Source organism: Alexandromys fortis, unplaced genomic scaffold, assembly GCF_014885135.2.
Source record: "Alexandromys fortis isolate MF-2015 unplaced genomic scaffold, M_Fortis_MF-2015_v1.1 scaffold_59, whole genome shotgun sequence".
NCBI classification, from domain to species: Eukaryota; Metazoa; Chordata; class Mammalia; order Rodentia; family Cricetidae; genus Alexandromys; species Alexandromys fortis.
Genome location: NW_026067943.1, coordinates 9,263,642 through 9,289,846, shown reverse-complemented (window position 1 = coordinate 9,289,846; position 26,205 = coordinate 9,263,642). Strand labels below are relative to the sequence as shown.

Sequence of the window (26,205 nt, the reverse complement as noted above, 5' to 3'; positions counted from 1 at the left end):
AAAAAAAAAAAAAAAAAAGAGGTCCTTTGTTCCACCCCAGAATTGCTTATGCAAAGACGGAGTAACCTGGCAGATATATGAAATTCACTCTAAAAGAACCACTCTTGCTGGGGTTAGTTTTTGTGCTTAATTGAAGTTGAGGCTCTTCTCCTCCCAGCTTTGGCCGGTGTCTTAATTAGTTTTCTGTTGCTACGATAAGACACCATGATAACGTTATAAAGAAAGTATGTAATTGGGGCTTACAGTTCCGAGGGTTAGGCAGGATGGCAGAGCAAAGGCATGGAGGCAGGAATAGCGGAGAGTGCACATCTTGATCTACAAGTTGGAGTCAGACAGAAGCAAGCACTGGGAACCGTAGGGTCTTCCAAACCAGCCCCCAGTGGCATCTCCTCCAGCAAAGCCACACCTCCTAATCCTTCCCAGACAGTTCCATCAACTGGGATCAAGTATTCAAATAGATGAGCCTGTGGGGGCCATCCTCATTCAAACCACCACAGCCAGCATGGCATCCTGCCCAGAGAATACTGGTCTTAGTTTGGTTTGGGGTGGTCTGAATGGGAAATGGCCTCCATCAGCGCATGCACTTGCAACCTTGGTCCCCAGTGGGTGGTGCTATTTCGGGAATCTTCTGCGGGTGTGGCCTTCCTGGAGGAAGAGCATTACTGGAGGTGGGATTGAGATCTTAGAGCTTCACCCCACTTCCAGTTCGCTTGCTCTGCTTCATGTTTGAAGTTGAGGATGTGAGCTCTCAGCTTCCTGCTCCTGCCTCTGCCTGCTGCCATGCTCACTGTGACAGACTCTTAGCCCTCCGGAACATGACCCCAAATAAACTCTCTCCCATAAGTTGCTTCTGGTCTTGGTGTTTTCTCACAGCAACAGAAAAGTCAATAATACGGGGCTTCTCTCAAAAGTCGTGACACCAAGGCACAGGGAGCTGTGGGAATGCGAGGTGGCCGGAGGGAAGCTGGCCGCTGAAGGGTGGTTGTGGGCTGTGGGAGCCCCAGCTTTCTGTCCAGGGCAGGACACAGCCAAGAGAACCAGGGCTGGGTGTCGCACATCACTGTTGGTTGAGCGCTGTTCCCGGGTGCGTTCATTCCTGGCGCTCCATCCCTACCAGGTGAGCAGAGATAAGGGGGCTGGCAGCAGGAATGTTGTCCTGGGCTCTGAGCAGGGCCGGGGGTGTGGGGGTGGGCACGGCTGTATCCTCCGCGCTGCTGCAGCTGCAAGCTGAGTGAAGGGACACCGTGGCTGCAGCAGCGCGGGTCATGAGTAGGCGACAAAGGGCAAGATGAATGGGGTTAATGGGGGAGCAGTGCCCACGTCAGTTCTAGGGTGCGTTTCTGTAGGTGTTTGTGCCAGGGTTCTGGATCTTAGTGTCTGGGCGGCTATGGCAGCGAGGGGAGAGCTGTCATGGTGAGGGCAAAGAACAGGCTGCCCCGTGCTACCTTGGAACTCAGCTCCTTTCACCGTGCCCACTTGGTTTCTGGTTGAGAGCAGTGGCCGGTTAAATCCACCACAGCCGCACACAGCTCTTCTGGTGTAGACGTATGTCACCACTAGTCATTAGCCGGCCTGTGACTGTTAGACTGGAAAGCCCTTCAGCCACTCCTGCAGAATACGATCCTGCACATGGCTTAGATATCCTTGAACATATCATGGTTTTACATGGCCACAGTTGCTTCCAACTTAAATTGCATAGTGTATTTTCCCAACCCCAGGGGGTAGAATAGAGTCTGTATTGGGTCCATCCCAAACTGGTTTCTAGCAGGCTGTGATTATGAGGACTATTCTCAAAGTACTAGATACGTAAGACTTACAAATGCTTGCAGAGATCCACCTGCCAGGTGAAAGGAACAGCGTGCTGACCCGATGCCTTGTCATTCCGTTGGACCTCACAGCTTCATCAGTGCCCTTGAGACTGACAGTCAGGGTGGGCTGTGACAGGTGAGGTGGAATTGCCTGTTAGCTCACACCTGCATTAAACAGAGACCACAAGGAATGGTGCCAGCATTTCACCGCTAGTGCTCAACGTTTTGGGTGTCACTATTCTAAGACAGAGATCTGTCTCTTGGCTGTGCTGTTGATAGGTAGGTGTGTGTCGTCAGACCCATATTGAATGTCTGAAGCTCTGGGTCCCGTCCCTAGCACAGCAGACAAGCAAGGCAGCTTGCAATAGCCTGGTCACAGTCGCGTGCGTTTTTTTTTAACTTTATAATTATTTCTTTATGGCTAGGCATAGTGACGTAGACCTGTAATCCCAGAGCTGCTGAGCACTCAGAGACAACGGGGAATCATTTCAGGTTTGAGGCCAGCTTGGTTTACAAGAGAGCCTCCTCTCTCTCTCTCTCTCTCTCTCTCTCTCTCTCTCTCTCTCTCTCTCTCTCTCTCTGTGTGTGTGTGTGTGTGTCTCTCTCTCTGTGTGTCTCTCTCTCTCTCTGTGTGTCTCTCTCTCTGTCTCTCTCTCTCTCTCTCTCTGTAACACACACCCACACAGAGAGAGAGAGAGAAAGAGAGAGAGAGAGAGAAACTACTTTGATGGTTGATAGACTGGGAGATAGCCAGTTAAGTGTGCGCCACACACACATGAAGTTCTCTGAGTATGAATATGAATTCCAAGAACCCACATAAAAGCAGGATAGGGTCATGACCCCAATGCTACTGGGGAGGGCCACAGGTTGGGAAGACCTTTGCATCCCTGGCCAGCCATTTTAGCCAGTCAGTGAGTTCCAATTCCATTGAAAGACCCCATTGAAAACTCGCTGGAGAGCAGCTAAGACACCTCCATTAGCCCCTGGCCTCCACATGCACAATTACTTGGGACAGGGACACAGGAGTCACCAGAGTGACTTTTGAGATTTAATAGGCTTGTTTCTGCTGATAAAGTTACTGCTGTAAGATTGTCCCCGCCTCATTTTCAGTCATTGCTAAGGGTGCTGTGGAGAATCAGGGGAGCCTGGTGTACTGAGCAGCCCGCATCTTCCCCTGCTCCTGTGAGCCCTTCAGGAAGCCGCGTCGTGGGGATTGGCATAGTCCTTGGGGACTGGTTGTCACCACTTCCTAAGGTAGAGCTTTCCTGACCTGAATGTCTAGAGATGGCGCCACCTCTCAATAGCAACATTAGGGATCATATTTCAATGTGAGTTTATAGGAGACAAATTATATTCAGTCCACAGTATCCTTTTTGAAGTCACCCACTGTAATCAAAATACAGGACATTTCTCCGCCCTGAAGCTTCCTTCTGCACCTTTGCAATCCCATCCAGATGTATGTTGATACAGATAACGTGCCTCTCCAAACAGAGGAGCATTTGTCTATTGTTTTGTGTTAGTGTGTAGTATTCGTACATGTATGTCCACATGTGTGGAGGTCAGAGCTAGACACTGGGTGCCCTGCCCTAATTGCTCTCTACCTTTGGTTTTTGGGTATTTAAATGAACTTGAAACTTTAGGGTCCCCCTGCCTTCTCCTGTGCTGAGCCCAGCTTTTTTTTTTCTTTTCTTTTATATGGGTTCTGGGAGTCCAAACTCAGGCTCTTCTGCTATGTGCCAGGTGTTTTATTGACAGAACCATCTCCCTAGACCCACAAGAATATTTTGGCCAAATCAAAACACTGTTTATTATACAGTAGGTCTTTTGGGTTGCCAAGTGAGCCTCACTGACCAACATATAGCCCTCCGGGTCCATCACAGAGTCCTCTCACTGAACCTCAAGCAGAGTCCTGCCACATTTTTGAAAGGACATGGCATGCTGAAGGGCCCACTGTGGAGCTCTGTGTTGCTAAACATCCGGTAGAGGCTAAGAAGCAGTGGAGAGAAAGAGCAAAGATCTCTGAGGGTGCACTGCAGTTGTGGTTGTGATGTGTGTGTGCACCGATTTCTGCACATATAGATCATACATAAACACACATTCACACACACACATGGAAATTTTAATGAGGGTAACATTGTATTTGAAAATTTTGGTGGGCTGGGTGTGATGGTGCCTACCTGACCCATAACACTTGGGTAGCAGAGACAAGAGGATCAGGGTCATCCTTAGCTACATAGTGAGTTCAAGGCTAGCCTAGGCTTCATAAGGCTCATATAAAAACAAAATTCCTATATATCAGTCAAAACTGTTTTCCTTTATGTGAAGATCAATATTTGAATCATTAATATTTCTGAGCCATCTTTTGTTTTCAAAACTGAATGGCAATATAGTCTCCGTTATATGGTGTCAAGTGACACAATAAAGCGGGGTTGACAGCCTTGGGTCTCTCTGTGCTGTGGTTTGAAGACTGATGCCGGAAGTTTGTCTCTAGTGCTGCAGTGTTGCCTGGGGCTAGAGCCTTTAAGGTTGGACCTGTTGCTAAGGTCATACATAAATCCCAGGTTTATTGTTTGGTCAGCCAGAGAATGCCTTTTATGCAGACTATAAATTCAGGTGAGTGAAGGTTTGGAAGGAAAATTATTTAGTGGGCATGTGTTGGGTTGGGATATCTGGAGTCCACGAGTGGAAATGTCTGGCAGTTGCGTGTATAGATGCAGAGATCTGGACTGAACCGCTCCTTAGCATTGAGTGATGGAGATTCGAGGGCTGGAGAGATGGCTCGGGCTAAAAGCACTTGTTGCTCATACAGAGAGGCCCAAGTTTAGTTCCCACCACACACTTCAGACAGCTCACAACTGCTTGTTACTCCAACTCCAGGGGATCCCCACACTTCTGGCCTCCACAGGCACCTGCACTCACACGCACACACCTACCCACAGGCACACACAGATACACATTTTAAAGTCATGAAAAGAGGTATTAAAGAAATCGCTCCAGAACCTTCCGGTGGCAGTTTTGGGAACACAAAGGTGAATCCTAGCTCTGTCTGGGTGTTCTCTGGAGCCTGGATGGACCAGACAAGGGCCTCCTGATTTGGGTTCCATCAGAACAAGATACTTACCTTTTCAAAATTCCCACCAGGGACTGGGAGATGAGTCAGTGGATACAGCGCTTCCTATACAAGCAGGAGAACCAGAGTTATGACCCCCAGCACCCATGTAAAGAAAGATGGTTGCTGCAGCCTGCTTTGTACCCCAGCACTGAGGGCAGAGGCAGACAGATCCTGGGGGCCTGCTGGACAGCCAGGCTAGTTGGAACTGGGAGCTCAGTGAGATGTGTCAAAATTAGTTAAGTGATTAATTTAAGGTGGAGGTGGGTGTGGTGGCCATGCCTTTAATCTCAGCACTTGGGAAACTGAGGCAGGAGGATGTCTGTGAGTTTGAGGTCAGCCTGGTCTATATAATGAGACCCTGTCTCAGTATAGAAATAAGCAGTTGAGGAAGACACCAGTGTCACCTCTGGCTACACACACACACCACAACCAAACACTATCATACATGCTAGGAATTACCCAGAACTCACTCTTCCGATCAAGCTGTAAGCGTGTGAAGCTGGCTCTGAGGTTTGTTCACTGCTGTCTCCTAGCTCTGGGGTAGGTTTCTTAGATGGGCAGTGTGTGCTTTCATGCTTGTCCCCTGAACACCCATGACTAGGTACCTTCTACTCAGAGAGGGCAATGCAAAGTGCTAAGACAGCCTGTAGCCTCACACGCCATGTGGGCCACAGGACGATGCAGTGACAATTTTAGAGTTCTTTTGAGCAAGCCCTGAGTGGCAAGTTCCCTAATCAGACAGGGAGGGAAGAGTTTCCCAGCTAGACCCAGTACATACATGGAAGGACACAGAAGAGTGAAGAGTGGTGTGTGTGTGTGTGTGTGTGTGTGAGAGAGAGAGAGAGAGAGAGAGAGAGAGAGAGAGAGAGAGAGAGAGAGAGAGACCTGGTAAGAGAGGTAAGAGAGGCTGGAATTTAGGAGGCCAGCATCTAGAGTCTCTGACGACACAGGAGGACTGGAGCTCCCATCATAAGGGGCTAGGACTTGGCTCTTTATGAAACAGACAGCGAATGAAAGTTCGAAAGCAGGCTAGCAGTGTGATCCAACTGCATTCTTAGCAAATAATGTCTAGGAATAAGTGGGTGGTGAATCCCGCCCCCCAGTACATCTGGCAGGTACATAGGTGATTCTCGTGGGGGTCACTCAGAGACCACACCTTGCAAAGCAGAGGACCCGATGAGAATCTGTGGTGAGTTAAAGCTGGTGTCAGAGCAAGCACCTAAGGATGTGGGGACAAAGGACACAGCCACCCAGCGAAAGAAGCAGTTTTCAGGGCCTTTCTCGATGACCTCAGGGCATCCGGGATTCAAAACCTAAGCATAAAGGCACACAATGCTTTGAAGTCCTGCCTCTTGCCTGCGTGAACAATTGGGTGTAAGCAGGAAGCTTTGGGGACATGGCCGTGCCAGTGCCCGGTCAGCAGAAGCCCGCCTTGCCCCGCCTGGAAACCCCGCCCAGGCTCAGGACCCAGTGTTCTCTAAGTTATTTAATATCACAGTTCTAAGGCAGTTCTTGCTCCGCGATGGGAAAGTTTCTGTAGGAATGCACTGGAAAAGCAAGGGGACTTTCTTCTTCTTTTTTTTATGAACTCAATAGCGTATTTCCAAAGTACTCTTGGCCAGTGGTGAATAAACAAGCCTCTCCTAAACTAGGCGGGACAGATCTCAGTGCATCATCAGCGTATCCCCAGAGTAGCCCTGCTTGCCTCTAAAGGTCTGTACAAACACATGTGCACAGACTGGACTCTAAGGATAATATTTTTGTATGGACATATATGGACAGATGAAGCCCCAAGGGAGAATAAAAAAGCTTCGTTGGAAATGAAAATAAAGATCTCCTGCAGGGCTGTCCTCCTTTGCTCACTGGGGTTTCTTTATTTAGCTTTGAAATCTCAGAATGCTGCTAACGAAAGCATGCACATCTGTCCCGTGTCTGTCTGCTATGCAGAGTAGATCTCGGTGCACGACTTGATGGCCGGAGGAGGGGACACCAATACAGTGTCACGTGGGAGGTGCTTCTCATCTGTCAGGAATAATCCAGAGCTACCCTTGAAAGTGCCCATCAGGAGCCCTTGGGGGCCTCTGGGCTCCCATCGGCCCTGGCTGGGCCAGGCACATTGCCTTCTGTCCACGCTGTGTGTTGTGACCTACATCAGATGGTATGGGCACTCACAGAGGCAGGTGTCTTGTTTGTGTTGTTTTGTTTATGAGACAGGGTCTCACTATGCAGCCTTGGCCGGCCTGGAACTTGTTAACTAGAGCAGACTGGCCTCAGAGTCTGGAGCGAGCTGCCTGCCTCTGCCAGGTGGTTTCTCAGTGGGAGGATTAGCACCTGAGGGGGCAGAGGGGGGCATTTGCTTTACACACGTGTCAGCCGGAAGCTGACGTGAGCTCCGGGGAGCCGTCACAATGTGGTGTGCAGGTTGTTCCCTGTGGCCAGATCCTCCATGTGCGCTGTGTGTGCATCAACACTGTGAGACACCTGAGAAAATGCAGGCATGGCTTCCACGCAACCCAGCAGATCTCTCCTGCTTATATTTAAGTGGCCTTGACCAGCAGGCGAGCTCTACAGTCTTGCCTTTTCTTCTCGCAAATGAAATAAAGTCACTTGAAACGAAGCTCCACTGGCACCCACGGCCTGTGGTGGCACAGCCTCCCCGCAGCTTTCCAGCTGGTGGCCTCTAGAAGAGGCCAGGTGTGCTAAGTGCTAAAAATAACCTAACAGGACCAGCGATGAGGTAGAGAGGCGTTGTGTGTGTGTATTTAGTCCCTCTCTCTCCAGTATCTTTTTAAAAAGCTTTTGTTAAAGTTGTTTCTTGACAGTTTCCTACACGTATATAATGCATTCTGGTCACCTTCAACTCCCCTCCCCTCTTTACCTGGTACACTGCTGTTGACGTGCGCATGTGCGCGCGCGCGCACACACACACACTGAGTCCAGGTAGTGTCATCTGGGTGAACTTGAGTTTGGAATTGTCCACCCGAGCCTGGGGAGCTCCCCAGCACTCCCCTGCATTTTCTGTTTCATTGCAATGGAACACAGAGTGGCAGGGACAGTGCAGGGAGTTGGGGAGAGTCACCCCTCAACCACTGTTAAAGGAAGTGAGAGGAGCCTTAGCACGCCCTGTGAATATGCCTGTGAACCCCACTTCTGCCCCTGTCCACCTATGACTGCCTCCTGTCTGCCTCAGACCCTCAAACACAAGCAGCAATTCCCAGCTCCTAACACCACCAAAAAACAAAGCCAAATAAACAAAAACACAGGGGCATGTATGAGGAAGTGGGGGAGGGGAACATTGGGTGTCCAGATCAGGGTGCAGCCCCGGAGCAGCACCCCAGTGTAGTAGCAGCACCCACTTCTCTCTGGCAGCAGAAGACAGACTGCTGGCCGTGGAGAGCAGGAGGCACTGTTCCGAAGCTCTTGGAGTGCACTCGCCTGTAATTGCAGCCAAACGAATACTAAATGAAAGATCTCCTTGAATCCACACTGTGGGGGTTTGAATAGATATAATCCCCATAGCCTCGTGTTTGAATGCTTGGCTCATAGGAAGTGTCACTATTAAGAGGTATGGCCCTGTTGGAGGAAGTGTGTCACTGTGGGGGTGGGCTTTGAGGTTTCATATATGCTCAAACTACACCCAGTGTAAGACAGTTTACTTCTGCTGCCTGTGGAACTGTCAGTTCCTTCTGCACACACACACACACACACACACACACACACACACCCGTCTGAATGTATGCACACTTGCTCAGCAAGCACAAGACCCTGAGCCCATCCCCAGCATCTCACACATACATGAACGTGCGCACACACACATGCCTGCATGTACACACATGCATGCACACACACACTCAACTCCTTCTCCATGTTTGCCTGCATGCCACCATGTTCCACTATGATGATAATAGACTAAACCTCTGAAACTGCAAGCCAGCCCCTGCTAAATGTTTTCCTTTATAAGAACTGCCGTGGTCATATGGTGTCTCTTCACAGCAACAGGAACTCTAAGACATATGCAATTTGTAACTGCTAAAGGTTATTCATAAACTTCAGCATTTTGACTCTCTAGCTGGCAAAGAACACCACCATGTTTAGCATCAGAAGGTAGTCCTGCTGGGCAGGTCAGGGATACTCTCCTGCATCTCTGCAGGCTCTGTACCTGAGGAAGCCAGCCTCAGCACCACCAGAGAGATGAGACTTTGCCCATGGGTGACAAATGAATTGTACCAGCTTATCAAATCAGGAAAAGAGCCTCAAGGCTGAAAAGATGGCTCAATGGTTAAATCTTCAAGAGGACTCTGGTTCAATCCCCAGCACCCACTTGGTGGTTCACAATCACCTATAACCCCAATTCCAGGGGATCCAATGCCCTTTGCTGGCCTGTAAGGACACCACACAGGTACAGACATAAATGAGCAGGCAAAACACTATACACATAAAATAATTGATTTTTTTTTTTTTAAAAAAAAAGGGTCTTCTATCAGAGTCAGCTTGAGGGCTCTGGTCACTTCCCTAATGTTGAAACAGAAAGCTGGAGTTGGGTCCAAGAAGGCCCAGCTCACTGTCACCTAGGTCACCCTAGGTTAAAGTGGGGTTAAATGAAGACTGAGGAGTGTCTTTACCTTTTCTTCTAACTTTTGTTCTGCCTGCATGCACGCAGGTGTGGACATGTGTTTATGTGTGTGAGTGTGTGTGCATGCAAGTGTGTACATGCCGGTGTGTGTGTATGTGTGTGCATGTATGTGTGCGGTGCTGGGTATGGGCTCAGGATCATGTGCTTGCTGAACAAGTGTGCATATATGCAGACGTGTGTGTGCGTGTGTGTGTGTGTGTGTGTGTGGTGCTAGGATGGGCTCAGGGTCTTGTGCTTGCTGAACAAGTGTGCATACATACAGATAATTGTGCATGTGTGTGTTCCTGGAGATGGAATCAGGGTTTTGTGCTTGCTGAGCAAGTGTGCATGCCTGCAGGCATGTGTATGTGTGTATGCAAGTACGTGCATGTGTGCGTATGTGTGTATGAAATGCAGGGGATGGGCTCACAGTCTTGTGCTTACTGAGCAAGTACCCTACCACAAAACTGCATTTGAGTCCAGTATGATATCTTAAAGATAAGTTTATTTATTTATTATTTATTTTTAAAGTGGGTTCTTGCTATGTTGTCCAGGATAGCCTTGAACAATTCTCCTGCCTCCGCTTCCTGAGTACCTTGGACTAGAGCAGCTTATGCCTTTTTAAAAATAGTGATTGGTATATAATTTTAAAGATTTTTCTTATTTATGTGTATGTGCATGAGCTTATACGAGTTCATATATGTGGGCCATTTGTGTTCCTGGTACCTGTGGAGGCCATAAACCTGTCAGAACTGATGTTACATGCATTTGTGAGTTGCCATGGGAATGCTAGGAGCTGACCCGCCCCCCCCCCCCGTGCTCTACAAGAGGAGCACGTGCTCTTATAACTTCTACTTAGTTTCTGCAGTCCCGCTGTGCACTTTAAAGGCCAGCCTTAGGTAGGAAGACGTGTTTTCATGAAAATTGAATGGCATGGGAGCCAGGGTGGAATTCAGCATAGACCCTGGGCTCTGCCTCTAGCACTGCAGCAAATAAAACATAAAGAAGAGCCAGGTAGTGGTGGCGGACGCCTTTAATCCCAGAGCTCAGGAGGCAGAGGCAGGTGGATCTCTGTGAGTTCGAGGCCAGCCTGGTCTACAGAGTGAGTTCCAGGACATCCAGGGCTGTTACACTAAGAAACCCTTTCTTGAAAAGCCAGATTTAAAGTATATATGAGTGGTTTCTGAGATTGCCCACCAAATATAGTAATAGCAACTGCCCCTATTCAGGAAACAGTGTAGATGGAATCTGGGGGATTGTGGGTGCACAGTGCTGTGGGGTACATGAGATGGGGTGGGGCAGAGCAGAGCCAGCTTCAGAGCCAGAAGGTCAGAGATGCCACCAAGGGTCCATAGTGGTGATCCCTGAGAGGTGAAGCTGTGGACAGGTTACCCAAAAATGACGGTAAAGAATGATGAGGCCTGGGGACATGTGGACAGGAGTCCTGTTTGGGGCAGGGGAAGATCAGCTGAAAGAGATTTGGGGAGACTGAATTTCCTGCTGTGGGGTGCACTGCCTGTGCTGGCTGGAGAAGCCATTTCCTATCTTCAAGGACTCAGGGACATCTCAGATAGTTGAGATATGCCAGGGACAGGGACATAATGAACTTTGGACTCATTACATTTGACATCAAGGTAAAATTCCGTTCATTATTTCCCCCGATCAAGGCTTTCTATACTTTCTGAAGTCCTTGCTTCATTTTGTTTGGTTTTGTTCTGCTTTGGCAGCGCCTGGGGTGGAGCCCAAAGCCTTGGCCATGCTCAGCGCTCTCTGCCACTGAGCCATATCAGCCTGCCGACTTTGTTTCTTCATTCTGATATTGTTCACCAAAGGTTTTGATGTGAGGACTCCTTCATGTCATGAGACTCTCAAATACATTTACATCCTGAGGTTCGAAAGTTCTCAGCTGCCCTGAGAAACCCTAGATGCACATTAGTGTTTGCGGGGCTGAGGGTGCAGCTAGAATGCTGCAGTGTGGCCTCGAATACACATGATACGGGTTTGATGCCCAGCACTGGAAAAAAAAAAAAGAGCAGTGTTTCCAGATACTATTTTCCTCTTTCCCAGACTGATGTTAGTAGAAAAAGTTATTTTTTTTAATTATTACATTGATTGACTGATTGATTGTGTATATATGAACATGGGTGTTCCGTGCTCATGGTCCATGAGAGCTCAGAGGACAGTTTGCAAGAATTGGATCTCTCTCCTACCATGTGGTTCCCAGGGACTGGATTCAGGTCACCATGCTTAGTAGCAAGTGCCTTTACCTGCTCAACCACCTTGCCAACCCCAAAGCAACGTTTTTTTTTTTTTTTAAAGAATGTGTATAGGTGTTTTGTCTGCATATATGTCTGTGCACCATGTGGTACCGGCCGACAGAGGACATCAAACCTCTTGGTAGTGGAGTTACAGATGGTTGGGCTGCCATAGGGGTGCTGGGAATCCAACCTGGGTCCGCAGAAAGAGCAGGAAGTGCCCTTAACTAATGAACCATCTACCCAACCCCTGAAATGTCATTTTAAAAAGTTAGTATTTGGGGCTAGAGAAATGGCTCAGTTAAGTTGACAAAAACTGCCCAGTACGAGGAGTGTACGCAGCTGAGCAGTGGGGCATACGGCCTTGGATTTCACACCCAGTATGAAGGGTGTACGCAACTCAGCAGTGGGGTGCATGGCCCTGGGTTCCACACCCAGTACAACAGGTGTACACAGCTCAGCAGTGGGGCGCAAGGCCCTGGATTCCATGCCTAGCACCCAAACCAAAAACTAATCACAGAATCTACCTTGATTACTTTTTGTTATTGCTGTTGAAACAGGGTTTCTCTACACAGCCCTGGCCATCCTAGAACTCACTTTATAGAACAGACTGTCTACAATCTCAGATCAATTCGCCAGCCTCTGCTCAAGGATTACAGCTGTGTGCTACCACCCACAGCTGGCCAATAAGGCATTTACACTGATGAAAACAAATGAAGTTTGGGTTTTTATTTTAAGTCAATGATTATTTTATTTCTGATCCGAGGTTTGGAAAAAGGACCCGGGAGTTGCCACCCAGCTCGACGTTCAGTGTAGGATACATGGCTGACTTTCGGTTTCGGGGGTGAACGGTCTAATCCTTGATCATTCCAGAATGGGGTGGGAAACCTGCACTCATGGCCAACAGCTGGGATTAGAAGAACACGACCTCTCTAGGATGATGGGGGAAATAGGACTCAACGGCAGGCTGGGACTTGTTACCAATTTGCTATTAATGTATGCTCAGTGACGTCTCATGAATAAATGGCACCCGAGAAGGGCCTGTAAGATATAAACTCCCTTGGGGGTGTACACTCTCCAACAAAGACTGTGCTATTCAGTGGCTGATGTCTGGGATCCTGCTCGTGCATCAGCCTGAGATCAAGCATTGAAGTGCCATGGTATTTGCTCGGCCTTGAAGGAGGGTCAGTGTGTGTGTGTGTGTGTGTGTGTGTGTGTGTGTGTGTGTGAAGGAGGGTAACAGGCAAGGTGGGAACATGACCTTTTGCCCTCCAAAGCTTGGGAAGCCCCAGTGAGCACTCAGTCCCTGGCAGTGCATGGGCACTGGGCGAAGGCTCCCCTGTGCAGACAGAGCCGGGGTTAGAGGTTAATGAATGAGTTCGTGCCCCATACTCGGGATCCGGTTTTATACATGAAATATTAAATGAGGTCAAAATAGGACTTGCAGTTTGTACCCAAACTCTCTCTTTCTGCAACAACGGTGTTCAGTGGTGGCTGCCCCTCCATGGGAAAAGAGAAAAGTGATGGTTTGGTCTCTGAGAACAGGACCATGCCAGGACTCAGTGTGCCTGAAGCAGACCGAGTGGCAAGCAGGTGGGGGAGGTCCCGGCCGTCTCTATTCTTCTCTAGTAATCCCTTCGAAAATAATTGCAGCCCCAAACCTCTGGCCTCCAGCACATTTTCCACTTGATTAGAGGCCTTTGTGGGGTAGGCAGAGGGGCCTGCAGACTTGGACATTATGCCGGGCCCTGCAATGTCCAGCTGGGACTTTTTCCATCAAAAGGGGATTTTAGTAAAACCATTATCAGGGGCTTAGAGGACAAAAAGCTGCTGAGCCGCAAACGAGGGGCAGATTAGTGGGAGCAGCCTGCTTCGGGCCTGCAGAAGGGTGGGAAGGAACACGCAGCAAGTGCCTCGATTTCCCGGCTAGACCCGGGCAGGTGAGGAAGTGAGATGAGCCTGGCGGCTGGGGCTAGTGGGCGGGGAAGTGGCATCAGGGATGCGTGAGGCCCTGCATCTGCATACTGGACTGCTGCGTCCACCCCACCTGGGGTTCTCCACCGTGACAGTCCACAGTGCAAATCAAGAAAGGCCCACGCTAGGTCTCTTTTTAGGGCAACGGGCACCTTTTGGAGGAGGCAGGGAGGGCGGGGCTGGAGCATAGAGGAAGGAAGAGAACATTCTGTCAACCTGCAGTTCTGTATTAGAACTATGGGATCTTTTGGGTGATTGTCTGGGGAAAGTCGTCTAAAATACAACGTTCTGTCATGTCGGGGCTCACCAGCGCCCTCCCTGCTCCGCCTTCGTTCAGGAAGCGGACAAGAAGCCTGAGCGACGGTAGGAGGGAGATTTCTGGCTGTGGGAGGGCCCACGGAGAGACTGGCACTGTCTGCCCCTCTGGAAGAACCTGGCTTCTCCCTGTCTGCATTAAAGCTGTTGACATTAACCGCTGAATGTAGGCCCTTGGAGTACCAGCCGTGGGGCTCTGGGCAGGATGTTCCAGGCCCCGAGTACTATCGCATCAAGGTCTCAAGGCTCAATCCATATTAATGAGTATTTCTGCCTCAAGTGAAATTCACAGAAAAACTCTGTTCTTTAAAGCCTACACTAGTGAACGCACACCCGGAGGTGGGAGGAGATAAATAAATAAAAACCCTACCCTTGGCCCTGAGTGCAATTGTCCGAGGCTGCAGATAAGAGCCGCCTTCCCTCTGTGCGCCCAGGACCCGCGAGGATTCTGTTCATCCAGCCTCTTCTGTCTGCGTTGTGTGGGGACGACTCCTCTCTCTTTCCTGCAGACGCCTTCTGCACTGGCTGCTTCTTCCCGCATCGCCTGCTGTTCTCTGCGGTCACCGAGCCGTATTTCAGCAGTGGTTTCCACAGAGGGCCCTGGGAGATTTTCTGACTTTCTACTGATTTTCTCGTGGGTTCTGGGAATAGGAACGTTCTTCATGGCTAAGCCCTGGGTGCTAGAGGTCTGCCTTGCTCATTCTCTAACAGAAACATGAACTCTGTATTCATGAGTTAATACACGGGGCTCACCAGCCCCCAGCCTGGTAGAAGTCTCCACTCCTTATCCACAACATCAGCTGCCCTAGACCCCCCGCTCTGACTCCCTGACCTCAGAGTGTCAAGAGGACCAGGTCACCCGCTCCACCCTCAGCCTATGCATCACTGCAGCACGCACCACTGCAGCACGCACCACTGCAGCACGCATCACTGCAGCAAGCATCACTGCAGCACGCTGTGGGATATGGCCAAGGCAGCTCAGCAGCTCTTCTGTTTGATTTCTTCTTCCTCTCTGTTCTGAATTTACACCATGCAAGAAACCTTTCTTCTTTATTAGGACTGACAGGGCCTTGTCCCACAGATGTCTTCACTTGGGCCGTGAATGTTCTGCCTTCCTTTTGATAATTAAAAAGAATTAAAACTACGATTTAAACTCCCGATTTGTTTTATATTTTTCTTTCACAGTACTAGGATAGATTCCATCTTCGTGTGTGACTGTAAAGTTTCTCCCCATTTCTCAAGCTTCGTGAGCACAGCTCCTGACGGTTTATGAGGATGGCACACACAGTTTATGAGGACCCCAGGGCCACCAAAAGCAGAGCTGTTGGAACTGAGGGGCCTGCATCAAACAGTCACGCTCCAAAGACAAAGTGCCAGGCAGCAGCTCCCGGGAGTCACCTCGCTAGTATTTTCAGATCCAGCCTTGGGCTGGTATTGCTGCCAAGCCTAACAACCTGAGTTCAGTGCCAGGACCACCTCCCGCTGTCCTTTGATCACGTGCACACATACATGCCTACATATACCAAAGGAAAAAAAAGAGTAAATTTTTTAAAAAGCTAGTCTCAGTTTTTGGAGGAAATGATGTTCCAGGTGTCAGTATCAAGAGAAAGGATCTGTAGCCGGGAGGCCACCAACTCATAGACAATGCTGCCACCTGCTGACAAGATGCCAAAATTGCAAACTTAGTAGCTACAGGCCTCTAGTTTTTGTCTTCACCAGAGAACAAACTGTGCCAGCCACACTTTGACTGCTCTGTAGTGAGTCCGAAACAATTTTAATAAAGTAAATAACAGATTAAAACACATTTGCATATTTGCTACCTCTGAAACTGTTTGGACACAGTTCATGACTTCCTAACAGTGGGATAAACCCTGTGTTCGAGTCCCTGTTTTATAGGAAAATAAAGAGTGTCACACAGAACAGGACACAAACAGGATGTTTTCTAGTCCTCTCTTTTTGTCTTTGTGCTGACAGGGTCTTATTTAGCCCAGGCTTGCCTTGAACTAGCTCCTCCTTTCTCCTCCTCCTGAATGCTGGGGTTATAGGCATGCACACCACGGGTTTTGTACGTGCTAAGCAAGCACTCTGCTGAGAGCAGTTAGTAATATGCCCTCACCTTTCAGTGATGTTCTTATTGTCTGTCTTTATAGACAAGCAACAACGAAGCAGTTTGCCGCTGCCTCATGGTATCATTGGCAACACATTTCTCATCTTAGTGGTAATACACTTCCGTAATTCCTTCTGATTCTTTGGACATCCAGGCTCTTTGGAGTAGGGAAAAGATGGGCTATCTGCCCTCCTAGGGGGAAAACTGGTTCTGGCTATGGCCGTCTGACACAGTGGCAGGATATGTGTATCGGGTGCACAGACTTCAGCGTAGTGGGAGAGCCACTCACCTTCCTAGTCCAGGCTCTGGCAGCTTGACTGGCAGCCGTCTCTGTTCCTTGCGGTGGCCAGCTGAGCGCCTGATGGAGGACAGGGGTGACACAACCTGATTCTGACAGATTCCTCCAGCTGGCCGAACTGTGTGCACTTGAGATGAAGCAGGAAACTACACCTGCCGTTTTCATACCTGCCTAAGCCATACTACCGCCACCCCTGTTTGAGGTCAGGCAGTCCGAAGCAATGAAACTAAGGTTTCAGATCCTGAAGGTCAAAATGGAAGGCCCTGTCTAGTTGTCTTTCAGCTGAGAATACAAAAAATATTTGTCTTGTCATCTTGTTTGTTTGTTTGTTTGAAGACAGGGTCTCAAACAGCTATGTAGCCTTAGCTGATCTGGTACCTACCGTGTAGACCAGGCTGACCTCGAACTCACAGAGAATCCGCCTGCCTCTGCCAGTGCTGGGATTAAAGGCGTGCGCCACCACTGCCTGCCCAAAGAAGTATTTGTCTTAACGGGTAAACTATTGCAGTTTCTCCCTTTATCTATCTGTTCAGTTCTAGGCTCTGTGACTTTCTTCCAGAGACTAAGAAATATCAGGACTGGGGTGGGGAGGTGATTTTGTGGGGGGCGGGGCTTGTTGCTTGTTTGTTTTCTCCTCTATAGAGAGCACTTCTCGGAAAGCCTTGTCCTGCACTGGAAAGTGGGAGCGGATGTGGATGTAAGCAGAGGTGGTTTGGGGAGAGGGTTCCTCGGGAGACACATTATCGCCGACCTTTGCATGTGTTTTGTGCCGTTTTCAAATCAGGAAAGCACTGTTTCCCAAGACAGTGCTGGATAGCCCCATGCTGCTTACGGAAGAGTAACTGCGTCTTGAAGAACTATTTCCCTGTCATTTAATTCCAGCATCCTGGGTCCATGATATGAGTGGCCATTGTAGACAGAGCCCAGCATCCTGGGTCCATGCTATGAGTGGCCATTGTAGATAGAACCCAGCATCCTGGGTCCATGATATGAGTGGCCATTGTAGACAGAGCCCAGCATCCTGGGTCCATGAGTGGCCATTGTAGATAGAACCCAGCATCCTGGGTCCATGATATGAGTGGCCATTGTAGACAGAGTCCGGCATCCTGAGTCCATGGTATGAGTGGCCGTTCTAGACAGGTAGTGTGGCCTGTCTGACTGGTCCTTCCAGAGTGTGGATTACGCACAGGAAGCCTAAGAAGTGCCTGGTGTTAGCTAGATGAGGTGTGCACAGTGCAGACTTGTAATCCCACTACTGGGAGTTCAAAAGCAGCTGTGGCTATAGAATGAGTCTGAAGACGGCCTGAGCTGCATAAGGCCCCATTTTTGTTTGTTTGAGACAGGGTTTCTCTGTAACTGTCCTGGCTGTCCTGAACTTATTCCGTAGACCAGGCCGGCCTTGAACTCACAGAGATCCTCCTGCCTCTACCTCCTGAGTACCGGGTTTAAAGGTGTGTGCCGCCATCACCCAGCTGGTGTTTGATAGTAACAAACGAGACCCCTTTACTCTTTGGGGACCCTAGAGAGGTGTAAGGAAAACATCTGTGCAGTCTCTTCACCCTTGAACAGGAATAGTTCCCGCAGCTGGACCTTACGTTATGGTGGCTGCAATCAGGTGTGCATAGCATGTCAAATGTCAACATTCTTAGCCCTGAGGCTGTCGAAATGCAGCTTCGGCATTCCATGACTTGGAACTCTGGGACCTGGCTCAGGTCCCTGCAGACAGTGGGCAGTACACTCACCTCCACTGGCTTCTTCAGCACCTTGTAGGCTACTTAGCAACCTGGACTCTTCTCCGCTTCAGAAAGAACCTTGAACATGGTGCTCATAAAACATACCTAAGTTTGCACACTGTAATTCATATCAAACGGGAATGATAACCTTGGGCATTCTGAGGCCCGTAGTGTTTTCACTCCCAAGATGCTCCAGGGCAGGACCTTTCTGAGGGGGTCAGAGTGATGCCCTGTGGTTTCAGAAGTACCCACACATTGGCCACCAGGTATGTGCCAGTTTCCAACATCTTATTGACTATCAGACTTCATGTTCAGCGTGTAAAACCCAGTGTGGCCCGTTTGCCTGCTGCTGGCCAAGCTCTCCAGCATGCCACCCCTGGACGCCTGCTACCATCTCACTGAGTGGCTGTGCCCCTCCTGCCACCACAGACCAGCTCCTTTCTTAGCTGGGCTGCACCCTTCCAGGCTCACAGACACAAGCCTCTTAGAAGTTGTTTTCTCATTCAGTGAGTGCTGGAAGGGGAACTCAGGGCCTCAGGCATGCTAGGCTCAGCACTTGCTCTGTCACTGAGCTACACCCGGTCCCCTTCAGAGTTTGTTTTGTTGTTTAGAAGCGCCTGTGGTACTTGTTCCTTAAACAGTTAAAAGTAGATAATAAGAACTTATACCCACGCAGGGCATAGTGGTTCATGTTATAATCCAGGAAGGTTTGTGGCTGGCCTGGGCCACAGAGTGAATTCCAGGTCAGTCTGAGCTATAGAGGGAGACTCTGTCCCAGAGGAAAACGGAAAGCATTCTTTTCTTGTTTGGAGAAAGTGAGTACACTCTTGGGGCTAACTCACAGCAGCTAGGACCCTGGGAAGTGCACTGGTGCGTGCCCCCCTCAGATGCAGAATTACTGTGGCAGTGGCAGGTCACTTCCCTGGGCACCTGAGCACCTTTGCCGAGTACCACACGTGCCGTGTTGCTACAGGCAGCCCCATCAAGGCAAAACCCAAGCAATCCCTGGGAAAGAGACTGAAACTGACCGCGTGGATATTTTCAGCGCATCTCAGTGACCCGGAAGGATTTTTGCATCCAAGAGGCCAAGACCGTCTCGAGCCAGCTGTGTGTTTGCCTTTCTCCAGTTTTAATCCAGATTTCTTACTTTGTGACAACATTTGCTTTAAAAATACACTTAGTGCTGGAAGAAGTACACTGACAAAAGTGACCAGTGTGGCCCTGAGCTTAGGTTTGAACGCAGCCGACTTCCAACTTTTCATCTTCCCCGCTAGTTTATCAGAAACCACACACTTTCCTCCAGGGTTGGGAATGGCACGAAATGTAGGTCTTTCCCTCAACTAAACGGATAGGCTTAGGTTTTTAAAGGGTGAGGTTGATGAAGGGAAGAAAGAGGGTCCCAGCATGGCTTCTCTAGCTCCTCCCTGGCTCTGGCAGAGCTGAGCCAGGATCAGCAGCTAGGCCTTTTCCTTTCAGAACTGGGAAGGCAGCTGTCAGCTGCATAAGGTCTTGGTTGTGTTCCACAGACCTCCTCTGTTGATGAAAAGGCTCTTGTTCCCTGAGAACTCAGTGGCCCCTAGGGACTACAACTTCCTCCTTTGCTTTTGAAAACCTGAGTTCAAAGCTAGGCTTGGTGGTTTATGTCTGTAATCTCAACACTAGGGAGGCCGGGGCAGGAGGGTAGCCTTTCAAGTTCAACACTTGACATTTTGAGTTCCAAGCTAGCCAGGGCTACATTATCAGACCTTGCCTTAAAACACACACACACACACAAAAGAGGGACTGGAAAGATGGCTCAGCAGTTAAGAGCACTGGCTGCTCTTCCAGAGGACCCAGGTTCAATTCCCAGCACCTACATGGCAGCTCACAACTGTCTGTAACTCCAGTACCAAGGAATCCGACACCCTCGCACAGAAAAATAAATCTTAAAATACATAAATAAATACATAACACAAAAAAAATTAACTCCAAGTTCAGATGTTCTCCATAAAGGATGTCCCTCAAGATCAACACCCTTCCAGGGAAGCCCCAGGGTCTGGAAGACAGATTATATGCCCTTACTTTTTTGGGGGGGGGGGTTAGGGTGAGGTGGGATAGGTTATCACGTAGCCCAGGCTGGCTTCTAAGTCAGTAAGTAGCCAAGGATGGCATTGAGCTTCTGTTCTTCCGAGTACCACATCTGGTTTATGTGGTGTTGGGGAACAATGGGCCTTGTGCATGCCAGGCAAGTACTTTTCCAGCTGAGCGTCACCCCAGCTCTATAGCCTTAACTTTAAAAGAGAAAACTACAATGAAAGGAACATTTACTTTTTTTTTTTTAGATGTTTATTATAGATTCAAATTTTAAAAAGAAAAAACCTGTTTTCTTAAGGGTCCTGGCGCCAGGTTTCAGTTTTAGTAAGTGTGAAGTGGGCAGCATTCTTGGAAGGGCCTCTGGCAGAGTTAAGTCCAGGGGACTTCCCCTCCTGCCAGCAATGCCCCAGGGATTCAGCAAGAGGGAGAATTTTGCACCACCCCCTAGCATGTAGCCAGAGGCCCATTGTAGCTCTGTGCCACTGTAGAAGCTGTCTGAGCCTCATTTAAAGTTGCAGTTACAGACACTCACTATATGGAGAAGGCTGAAGTTTATAACCGATTCACCCCTACCTACTCCCCCAGGGGCTTTTTTCTCTCTCCTGTTACCCTGGTTCTGTAACTGGGACTGACCAGGAATTCACTCCTGGCCTTGAACTTAAAGTAATCCTCCTGCCTCAGCCTCTTAGGGTTTATAGGCATGGGCTACCATGCCTTTTCATTCCTTCAGTTTCAGCAAATCCTTGAACCTTTTGTTTTCTGAAAAGTGACTAACCCAAAGTACCGTTTAGCTTTCCTGTCACTCACAAATGTACAGGAACTCACTCTCTATACTGTTACACTGTTCCTGTATATACAGGAGCTCTCTCTACTGTTCCTGCATGTACAGGAACTCACTCACTCTCTCTACTGTTCCTGGTTGGTTGGTTGGTTTTTGGTTTTTCCAGTGCTGGGGAGTTTGTAGACAGGTGCTTTGCCACTGAGCTACCCCTCTCCAGCCTCAACCAGCTCGACCCTTCCTGTACCTGTACCCTTCCTCTTGGAAGCAGTACCTACAGCCCAGGCTTCTCCACAGAGTACACCCAGCTTCCATCTGCTCAAGGGTCATCTCTCAGGAAACCAATGTTGAACCAGACACTAGATCTTCCTTAGAAGGGGGCTAGTTCAAATCATGGTTCCCTCAGGGTTAGGCAAGGTAAGGCAATCTATGTCCCACCTGAAAAACAGAGACGTTTCAGCAGGTTTCTTGAAGGATTAGAATTTAACAGTACCACGTGAAGGCCATAAGGATTCCCAACATATATTTCTTTTTTTCCATTCAAAAAGGGTGACATGGGGGCCTGTGGTCCCTTCTTTCCAGAGAAGCGCCAGATGCTGGCCTAGTTCAGGCCAGGGACTCCAGACCCATGACCTTAACTGTCAAACACTAATTTACCAACCTTGCAATATTTATTATTATTTTAAACTTCTATGTGTGTGCCCGTGCCTGTGCGTGATGGTGCCGAGGCCAGAGGTATTTAGATCCCCCTGGAGATGGAGCTACAGGAGGCTGCACGCCACCGCGAATGGACGCTCTTAAGCACTGAGTCGTCTCTCCAGCCCCTCAAACGTCCAAAAGAAACAGAAAATGTCCCAAAGTTGTGGTAGTGGGATTATCTCACATGGTAGATGAGAATGTTAGCACGGTGTGAGTTAGGAGTGTTCCAGTTCTCAGGCAGGAGGCTATGGCTGTGAAACCCTGGGAGCCGGGTCAGACTCCTAGGAAGCAGGTCTCATTCAGACCACTCGCTAGGGGTCCCTGTTGTTTTGCCTTTAGGCAATAGCATTTAATAGAAATCTCCCCCCTCCCTAAAGAAAGGGAAGACAGATCTAGTGTCAGACTCACTTAGAGCCCCTTTTGGTGACTCCAGGAAGGAACAATGCAGCTTTTGTGCTATTTTCAACCTGGGTTCTAGCCCTGTCTGGAAGGATGGGCTGATCTAGGAAAGCCGAGAAAATGACCTCAGGAACAAAGTCCACCTATCCAAAGCCAGGGCTGGAACCCGCAGAACTGTGTGAGCACTCACAGGGAGGGAAACTGCTAAAATTATTGATATTCATTTTCCACCCTGAATGCAGCCTAGACCCTCACCAGTGGCAGAGTGGTCAGCCTGGGCACTACAAAGGCTTAAAATGCAAATGAGCCAGAACTTCTGGCCAGGCTCCCTATGCCCCAGGAAAGTGCTTGCTGGCAGTCAGGCCTGGAGGGGAATGTTAAAGAGGAGCAATGCTGCCCCCTTGCTGCTGGACCTGCACGCACAGATCAGCACGCATGACTAGGCCAGCCATGACTAGGCCGGCCGGCTCGGAGCGCTTTCCACTTACCCTGAACAATGGCTGGGCTCCCTCATCTCTTACACTGTGCTCTCAGGGTGGGACACCCATAGGACTTGCCCAGAGCCCGTGACCCGGTTCCTCAGGATTACCCCTTGAGCTCACTTCCACCATCACCCCCCACAAAAAGAAACTGGCCGCCCTGGGAAACTGACTCTTCCAAGTCTGGTTTCTTTAAAAAAAAAAAAAAAAAGTTTCATTCTGTTCATTTTCTTTCAGTTTCCATGTTGACAATTTAAAACCAGAAATTATAGAAATCTCCAGTGTAGTTCCATTTCTAGAAACAGCACATTTGGATGTCAGAGGTAAACCTTACACAGAAGAAATTCTCAACCATGAACTTACTCCACACGAACAAACTGAACTCTACGCCCTACTTCCGTTTAGGGTATACACAGCGCCTCCCACTTTAGCATATACCCAACACACAATGCCTTAAAAATAATTCACAATACAAGGGGGGATTTTGTGTTTTTTTTCAAAAACATACTTCATATTTCCTCTTTTATTATATAAATATCAGTTTAACCTTTTACTGTAAGAATATAAACGTTTTAAGAGGATCTTTGTTATCATTTATACAAATTCACAAACAGTACAATTAATTGATAAAGGTCTCTGGGTTTCTCCATGGTCTCATGTTGCTGTGGAGGACTCTAAAAAAATAAACAAACAAAATATCCAACAAAAATATACATCCTACTCAAAAGCGATTTTTTAAGCCACAGTCCCAACCCCCCACCAAAATAAAGCCATCTATTCCTCCATTTAGAACAAAAGCTCTTCAGCCCCGCAAGCTCCCATTTGATAAACAGAACACAGATAGACGTGAAGTTCAGTCTCCTCCCTTCACAGTACAGCCCCAGGCTCTCTGCAGGCCTACGCTCAGCTCTCCCGACAGGAAGCCTCGCTAGGTAACCTTTTTGTGGGAAAACTTGGAAGAGGGTTGGGGTGGGGCATAATTTGCATATATAATACTCCTCTTCGAGACTCAGTCTGCATCTCAAGCAACAAAAAGGCAGTTCTCTCATTTCTCCCGTACATTTGTGCTATAAATTAAATCAAGATTGAGAAACATGGTTGGGTCTTCAAAGCCCAATAGACAAGGGGAAAAAGAAAAGTCACAGCCAGAATGCGGAAGTGGGGACACACTGGGTAGATGGAGGGTGGCAAGAAGTCAAAACAAAAAAGACATACAAACCCAGTGGGCATCTTTCCAGTCTAGGCACAAAAATGTTTCAATCTCAAAATATCTCTCTTGTAGAATTCCAGGGTTTAAGAGAAAAAAAAACTAAAACGAGGTAGCCAGACATATATATATATAAAGCTTTTATATATATATATATATAGAATATATAGAATATACTCAGCAGAAAAAAAGGGAGGACAATGACTTCAGATTTCTTTGAAAACGAAGAGGAAAGCAGATAAAAACGAGTGGGTCGCAGAGTGCCGAAGGGGCGGTGATGGAGACTGGCTTACAGAGGGGTGAAAAGACCGGTGGAGCAGCGCTCGCTTTCTACATATTTCCAAATAAAAACCAGATCACAGTATCCAAATGAAGTGTAAGTGAAGGCAGACATCTTTCCTCAACTCCTCGGGGTTGAACCGCCTAGTCCCTCCCCGCCCCCACCCCATTTCCAAATGCAGTGCCCGGAGATACAGTTGGCGGTGGCTGAATCAGTCTCCATACCCTGCAGAAGAGTGGGCAGAGAAGCAGCAGCGTCCATCTCTCCACCCACTGGGAGAGGAGAGTGGGCAGAGGGAGCAGAAGAACCCCAGATGCAGTGGGGAGGGGCGCCCTAGGAGAAAAGAGCCCAGGCTTTGCGTCGTGGCCCCATGGCGGCCACGGCCATGAACGTGTAAGTGCGCGTGTGAGTGTGCGAGAACAGCGGTGGTCGTGGGGTGAGCAGGGCGGGGCAGGGGAATGGAACTGCCGCCCTCACCTGACCTTCTCACTGTCCGTCATCTGCCAGAGTCCCAGGTTAAGTACCTTGAGGCAGGGCAGCTGCGTGATGCGCTCCAGGCCGCGCTTGGTGATCCTGGTGCAGCCGTACAGGTCTATGCCCGTGAGCTGGCTCAGGTGCTCAGCGATCAGCTCCAGGCCCTTGTCCGTGATGCGCACACACTGTCCAATGTTGAGCGTGCGCAGCCCGTGCATCTGCCGCACCATGCGGTTGATGCCATCGTCACTGATATGGCAAGAGCAAAGGGACAGGGACTTGAGGCCGTCCAGTCCCTGGGCTATGTAAGCCAGACTCTGGTCTCCCACCTTGTCACAGAAAGACACATCCAGACCGGAGAGGCGCAGGCTGCCCATGGCCAGATGCATGATGCCCGTGTCGCTGATGTTGTCGCACGAGCGCAGGTTGAGGCTGCGCAGGCTGCCCATGTGCGACAGGTGCAGAAGGCCCGCGTCCGAGATGCCGCCACAGAAGCTGAGGTTGAGGAGCCGGAGGCCCGTCAGCCCTCGCGAGATGTGCTTCAGGGAGAGATCCGTGAGTTTCTGGCAGTCCTGCAAGGTGAGCTGCTCCAGGCCCAGGCAGCCCTCGGCAGCGCTCCGCGTCATGCCGGCCAGGTGCCCGATGCCCACGTCCGAGAGGTGGCGGCAGCTGCGGAGGTTAAGGCTCTTGAGGCGCTGCAGCCCCCAGGCGATGAGCAGAAGGCCGGTGTTGGTGATGTTGCTGCAGCCCCCCAGCTCTAGCACCTCCAGGCCCTTGAGGTACTGGGCGATGCGGCCCAGGCTGCTGTCGGTGATCTGCTTGCAGAGGCTCAAGTTGAGAGCGCGCAGCGAGCCGATCTCCTGCACGAACGCGTGGCCCAGGCCGTTGTCGGTGAGGTTGTAGCAGCCGCTGAGGTTGAGGCTCTCGATGTTCGCCATGCCCTGGATCACGTAGCTGAGGCTGCGGCGGAGGCTGAGGATCTGCACGCGGCGGATGCCCCGGGCCTGCAGGCTGGGGAACAGCGACGGGTTCGCCCGGCGCAGGTGCAGCTTGGCCTCCACGCCCCGCCACACCGACTTGTGGTAGGCGGCGTCCCGCCAGGCCGTGCACACCTGCGCCGCGCGACCCTTGTCTCGGACGTCCAGGTAGCCGAAGATCATGGCCAGCAGCTCCGGGAACAGGCACGAGATGTGGGTCTCCATCTTCCTTCAGCCGCTACGCCGCGCCGGCTGCAGGAGGCGCGGGCGCCGCCGCCGCTGCCGCCGCCCCGGGAGGCGCCGAGAGCGGGGCCGCCGCGGGCCAACGGCCGCCCCTCCCCGCCTTCCGGCCGGGCCGCCGCTCCTCCTCCCGGCGCGTCCGAGCGGCGCTTCCTTCCTGCCGCCCTTCCCGCCCCCGCGCGGCCGCTCGGGCCTCACATCCCGGCCGGGGCGGGCGCCGCGTCCGCGCCCGCGCGCCGCCGCCGCCCCGCGCCCTGCGGCATCCCGCGCCCGGCCGCGTCGCTACTGCGCGCGCCGGCGAGGCCCGGGCCGGGCGCTCGGGCTACGGACGGCTTCCTGCTGCCTTTGTCTGCCGTCCGCGGTTCAAACCGCCCAGCCCCGGGCT

The 26,205-nt window shown here is 50.1% G+C and overlaps 2 protein-coding genes across 3 annotated transcripts in view; one reads left to right on the top strand and one right to left on the bottom strand.

The window, feature by feature from the left end:
- Wnt5b (Wnt family member 5B) overlaps positions 1-26,205 on the top strand; it is a 107,551-nt gene that overhangs the window by 39,520 nt on the left and 41,826 nt on the right. The window lies entirely within an intron of this gene.
- Positions 23,123-25,944, bottom strand: Fbxl14 (F-box and leucine rich repeat protein 14). The gene has a single exon (XM_050148597.1). The coding sequence runs from the start codon at positions 25,803-25,805 to the stop codon at positions 24,603-24,605; it is 1,203 nt and encodes a 400-aa protein (XP_050004554.1). The 5' UTR covers positions 25,806-25,944; the 3' UTR covers positions 23,123-24,602.